General features: G+C 46.8%; 1 protein-coding gene and 1 long non-coding RNA gene across 3 annotated transcripts; both read left to right on the plus strand.

The window, feature by feature from the left end:
• Positions 1-780: 780 nt before the first annotated feature.
• LOC112290002 (uncharacterized) lies at positions 781-4,820 on the plus strand. Of its 2 annotated transcripts, none has more exons than XM_024535843.2 (5): positions 781-923; positions 1,718-2,188; positions 3,218-3,528; positions 3,854-4,164; positions 4,461-4,820. In XM_024535843.2, exons 2-4 carry the CDS (start codon positions 1,783-1,785, stop codon positions 4,064-4,066), a joined length of 930 nt encoding a protein of 309 aa, XP_024391611.1. In that variant the 5' UTR covers positions 781-923; positions 1,718-1,782; the 3' UTR covers positions 4,067-4,164; positions 4,461-4,820. The 2 variants fall into 2 exon arrangements, with proteins under 2 accessions (XP_024391611.1, XP_024391609.1); XM_024535841.3 differs by lacking the exon at positions 781-923 and adding an exon at positions 1,105-1,230.
• Positions 4,821-4,826: 6 nt separating this feature from the next.
• LOC149987988 (uncharacterized) lies at positions 4,827-5,311 on the plus strand. The gene is made up of 2 exons (XR_016505667.1): positions 4,827-4,966; positions 5,121-5,311. It is a non-coding gene; the product is annotated as an uncharacterized LOC149987988 (long non-coding RNA).
• The last annotated feature ends 564 nt before the right edge of the window (positions 5,312-5,875 follow it).

A 5,875-nucleotide genomic window follows, 5' to 3' on the forward strand; every position in this document is an offset into this window, starting at 1 on the left:
TTCTATCTATCATAAATTAATTGACTGCATAAATATGGAGAAAGATGCCAAAGAGGGTATTCATCAACTTGTTGGTGTTATTAGAAGTGGTCCATGTGCAAAAAAATTATTATTATTCTAGTTTGATTTCAAAATTGTATTAAATTGCAAGTTGCAAATTTATCTTAATTAATTAGAATCTTAATGCTAAATTAACTCACCAAAACTATGATGTCAACTTTCTCTCTTCAACTATTAGTTGTTAAATCATCTAAGTATAGGCTTGTGATTTGCTAATCAAAGCTCTAATAGATATTAATACTTTGACTTATATATATATATATATATATATATAGACATGGTATACATGCAGTATTTGTTGTTGTTGTTGTTGTGGAGGTATATGCATCTTGTTGGAATGATAAATTGATGAATGGAGGGAGGAAAACTTTTGCTTGTTGGAAAAGGCCGAGGAAGAACAAGGGCGGACCTGGAAACAAGCATGCAGAATGTGGTGTAGAAAGAGAGAGAGAGAGAGCGATGACATGAAGTAAAATTGGTGAAGACAAGGATGCAAGAAAGAGAATGGGAAGAGGAGAGATGGGGAGGAGGTAGCAATACGAAGAGGGAGGGATCAAGGAGAAGAGACGGAGGGGTCGGAAAAGCAACGGGAGTGAGTGGAGTGAGTGAGTGAGGGGAGGGGGAGGGGCCATGGAAGTGTGGGTTGTGGGGCACTTCTTTGTTTCTGGGACGACGCTCCCTCGCTCTTTGCAATCATCGGGCGCGCGCGCGCGCGAAGCCGCGGAATGAGAAGGAAGGGAAGGAAGGGCCGAGGGAAGAGGCGGATGGAGTGAGAGAGGCGTGACAGCCGAGAAATTGCGTTGCTTTTGGAGGGCCGAGTGCGTCGGCGAGCGAGCCGTCTTGCTGCTGCTGCTGCGTGCCAGGTTTGTTCGCCCCCGCCCCGGATGATCCCTTTGCTTTGCTTTGCTTTGCTTGGCCCATTGCTGCAGGCAGCGTCGCGTGCTTCGGCGGACTTCCGTTTTGTGCCCGAGGGTTTTTGGGTTGTGCCAAGATTGGGCGCGTGCACGTGTGTGAGGGGTTTGGCGCAATTGCGGTCGATGGCAGGTTTCGCGTCATCGGACAGTTATGTAGCCGTTTCCTGCTTCGGTGGCTCGCTCTTCTGCCTGCCTCCGCTTCTGCGCCTGCGATTCTCGGTATTGGTGCCGGAATGTTGTGCCTTTGAGATTCGTGGTGCGTTCGCCCTCCGGCACTTTTTTGTCGCGGGATCTGAATGGCGCTTGCTGAATTTTGGCATTCGCGATTGTTGCTCCGCTCCTTCATTTTGTTTCTGCATTAGTGCCCGGTTCTTCTTTTTTCCTGGTGCTCCTGCGGGTTTCTTTTCTTCGTGAGCTCTTCTTTGCTCTTCTTTCTTGGTTGCTCCTCCTTCTTCCGTGGCTTCTGCCTGTTTCTGTGCCCTTTCCTCCTCGCCCCTTTTCGTTTGCCCTCATCTCTTACGGCGTCCTTCCGTTGACCTCTCCCGAATCGTTTTGTTCTGCTCGCGTTGATTTCGTCTGCCATAGCCTTGTGCATTTTCCTTTTCGAATCTCCGCTGCATCTTTAGTCGTTCGTGCCGCCGTGTTCGCTGCTGTTTCCCTTTGCGATTGCCTCTCCTCGCTCCTATCTTGCCTGCGCTCTATCCCTGGCACGAGCTGCCTCACTTAATTTCGGATTGGTGCAGACGACCAAGAAAGCCATTGGTTATCAAAGTAAAGCGTGTAGTTTTTTTTTTGCAACTCCGTCCCCATGGCCGTGGAGCCAGACCTGAATAGCGAGGTGTACCGGGAGTTCGACGTCCGAGTGGTGGACAACGAGGAGCGGTACTTCTGTTTGCTTCCGCCTTGCGTAGACAAGAATAAGTCGCTGTCGAATCGGCAGCATTGGATCACGCACAGAAAGTTTGTACACAAAGAGAAGGACAACATCAATCTGCCGAGCGGTCGCGTGATTCGGAAATGGCTGACTGAAAGGGCAGGTTATCAACCACTTGGTCGCGTGACCGCGTCCGTGGATCGTCGCATGATCAGCGCCCCGAGCATCGAAGAAGGGAACACGAAGACCTACAATCTTGTCGTGCACATTTCGGGGCTGATGACGCAACTGGGCAGTGCCTGGGAGGAACTGGCTCGAGTCGTCCAAGACACCAATCAATGTAAGTGCTTTTCAGGAAGAGAGGGCCACGCATGTGGGTTTGGTGTGTGTGGGGTTGTAGTGGAGGGAGGGCGGTGGACCAGCAGAACCTGGAAAGCCAGTGATGCGTGTGAACTTTGAATGCGAGTTTTGCTGCGCAGAGGCGAAAAGGATGTTCATTCCACATCCGGTGTCCTACCGACGCCATGGTGTGCGTAGAGTTAGGTTCGTGATTGCAAGGTGTAACACGAGAGCAGGACGGAGGGCAGTCTGGCTGGCGCAGCTCTGGGAACTCCTTTTCAAACCGTGCATTGAGGACCAGGAGCAGTTTCTGTTCGACAAGGATGACATGCGCGCTCACATTTGCGGGATGATGCTCTCCACATGGGCCCGACCTGACTTATGTATGGAAAATCCACGGGGCGGCTGAAAGATTGTGACATAGAGTTGCGGTAGTTGCCTTTACCAAGTTCTAGCAGGTGGTAAGATGTTTCAAGAAGATTGTTGTCGTGGGCGCGCGCGTACCTTGACAGGGTTCAGGATCGGGGATAGCTGGACTCGCGCAGTTTGTCAAGCAGCAGGGTTAGGATTCTGAGCGTGAACGCAGGTGTTGGTAGTTATCAGCATGAGGAAGTTCATGACTATGTTACCTACTCGTCCCAACGGCGTGCAACCACTATTGGAATGGGCGACAGCGCAGCGTTGTGTTCTTTACGTCGTGTATAGGGAGGTGAATGGCTTGTAGGAGGTGATGTGTTTGGGAAAGCAACGTTGCGAGGGCACGGGCCGGGGTGAGGATTTTGGTGGGACGAGTTTACTCGTCTGCCATTCTGTATGAGTTGGACGTGTTGTAGTCACAGACGTGATGGGTACGGATGGACCAGTGGGAATCGAAAGTAATCAGAATGTTGAGTTTTGGATTGCGTCTCCGATGGGCAGTTGGCAGTGGCTGGATTGCATAGTCTCTGAAAGTGGACAAATTTGGGGAGTTGCGGAGAGCTGGAATACTGTAGAAGGGCTGATGTTTGGTGTGGGTGGATTTGTTTTGCAGCCATACCGCAAGCAGCGCTACCACGGATCGTGGCCGAGAAGGTGAAGGAGTTGTATCTGAATTTGGAGAGAGGGACTGCAATCGGTGGTGAGTTGCCCAGAAAGCCGGACGAGAGCAAAGGCAGGAAGCGAAGAAGGAAAAGGGATGAGCAAGATGTTGAAGGGGACCCAAGAGAATGGGGATCGATGGGGAAGGCATTGGCGGGTGGGATGCACTACCCGAAGCTGTTGAAGCCCCTGGATAGCAGGGAATCGCATTCCATTTACCACGCTCCGCACGAGAACGAGCACTCGTTGGAGGAAGGCGTGCTGGTCAGTATCCTGTGTTGACTCTGGCCTTTTGATGTGACGTCGTGGGGTGGGCCGAAGTGTAGATCTGAGGATGGAGCATCCTCGAAGGCAATGAGGGGGGCGGGGGTTGCTCAGAAGGAGACCCAGAGAAATCTGCAGTATTGGGGTGACTCGTCTGCAGTAGATTGTGTAGAATTTGGCGAAACCAGACCCAACCCGGCTTTGAATCCACGGGGGGTTTATTTTTTCTCATTGTGTTTATTTTGTATGTACGAGTGGTGATATCTTTGTGGGGACGGAGTTGGTTTAGCGCGTTGCGACTAAACGAATCAATCGTGGTGTGCAGGAAGATAGTCATGACATACATGCAATGGGGGCAAGAGTGAGCGATGTTGGATGGAGCCTGGCAGCACTAGCACCGGGATTGAGATCGGACGGGTCCGCGATGGGAGACGTGGACCGAGGGGATGGAGACCTGGGTGGGATGCACGTAGATAGAAACGACGTAGGGTCCCGGCTGGAGGACTTGGTGCCCGCAATGGGAATCGGAATGGGATGATGGAATGTAGCTTCAGAACTGCATATGATGTAGCATGTGGGCATTTGTCGGCTAAGCATAGGGATCATCTCATGGAGAAGGCGATTGTAGAGTTCAAGGTGCGTTTCACTCTAACTGCATTTGCTTGGTCTGTGTCATTATTCTGTAGTTTTTCTGTTTTTCTGTTTTTTTTTTTTTTTTTTTGTTTTTTTTTTCTTTCTTTTGGGATGCAGTAAAGGTCGTTGGACATGCTGTGGCGATTTGGGACGTTGATAGTTTTCTATTCAGTGGATGTTTATGACGAACGATTACTTTGTGCATGTCATTGCTACTTGAGTGTCCTCATTGGTTGTTAAGCTTTTTGGGTCTTTATTCCTACCTTAATCCGTGCATGTATTATCTGCTGTGAGGGCAGGTATTGTTAATATTAGACGATGAAGCGCAAGAGAAGTGCTGCCACTGCAGTTCTGGAAAGTGATTGTAGTGCTTTAATTTGCGGGTTGGATGACCTTGTATATGAACCCGTTTGTCTTTATAGAATGCTCAAGCCGCCTCCTCCGCATCCAACCTCTGGGATCCGTTCCCTATTTTTAGGCAGATTGTGCAGGCAGGGGCGTTAGGCAGTGGTTGAAGTGGGCAGTGTACTTCTCCATCATCATCATTATCCCTATAAGAAAAGATTGACACTTAAATTTTTCTGGAAATATTCTTTGAATCCATGTAATAGATTATTTACCTAGTATTCAGGTCCTCGTGCAGAGGGTAGCTCAATGTACATCTTTTCTCGACTTCGTATGATGTCATGTGTTGGTGTCGCTTGTGTTGTGCTTGGTATGCCTTGCATGGGACAAGGAAAGAGGTTCCGGGCGAGAGCCTCATACCAGAGGAGGTACGCGATGCAGAGGGCTGTAGTCCAACAAGGTGTGCCTTCACAGCGTGTGAGGACTTCACTAGGGTGGAGTTCTCTCCTGGTGTTCAGCCTACGTGCATGTCTTTTTGAACACAATTATTCTTCGCGTTGCTTGGTTCTTTAATGTAATGGTTGAACATTTTCATTTCATGTGAAAACTTGCAGATGAAATATTTTGGAAGGGAGATCAAGAATCTATATGATTACTTCATGCTAAAATAGATGCTGAGTTACCAGTTACCAAAGGTGGCACCATACATGTTGAGTAGAAAAACTCTGAATTCTATACAATTGTATAATAATGGTACTTGTTATAAATAATTATGCTTGTGTGTGCATTGTCACAAAAAGTAAAAGTAGAATGAGTAAAATGTTGCTTTGATACATCTCATGGAATGCTTGTGTGTGCATTATCACAAAAAGTAGAACATCAATATCTTATGGAAGATATTGATGTTCTACTAACCAACAATTTTCATAATGCAATTTAGAACTTTCTACACTACTAACTTATATATATATATATATATATATATATCCATCCATAACTACATTATAATGCATTCCATAAGATATATCAAAGTGGCATTCTACTTTTTGTAACAATACATATACAAACATTCCATAAGATATTGATGTTCTACTTTTGGTGCATAATATTACAAGTAGGGAAAATATCATTGGTGGCTCTTACTCTTGCTGAAGACAACTTCTAAGCAAGAAGAAGAAGTAGAAGATAACACTCAACTAATTTGTTAGAATTGATAGAATCTCAAGTCTAAAATTTCAATTTTTTTCATACAATTTCAAAATGACCTTGGTTTTTAAGAGAGTGTGTAAGGAAATTCAAAAATATTTTTTGAAAAAATAGAAGAAGTTTAGACAAAGAAAATTAAAAGGATTGATCTAGTAGAATTTTG

The sequence above is a fragment of the Physcomitrium patens genome, chromosome 12, assembly GCF_059467195.1.
Source record: "Physcomitrium patens ecotype Gransden chromosome 12, ASM5946719v1, whole genome shotgun sequence".
NCBI lineage: Eukaryota > Viridiplantae > Streptophyta > Bryopsida > Funariales > Funariaceae > Physcomitrium > Physcomitrium patens.

Bases quoted from the DNA above. Each gene is read 5' to 3' on its own strand.
- LOC112290002 (XM_024535843.2), top strand. From the start codon at position 1,783: ATGGCCGTGGAGCCAGACCTGAATAGCGAGGTGTACCGGGAGTTCGAC. The intron at 2,189-3,217 runs GTAAGTGCTTTT...TTTGTTTTGCAG, and splicing joins CGTCCAAGACACCAATCAAT to CCATACCGCAAGCAGCGCTA. The intron at 3,529-3,853 runs GTCAGTATCCTG...CGTGGTGTGCAG, and splicing joins CGTTGGAGGAAGGCGTGCTG to GAAGATAGTCATGACATACA.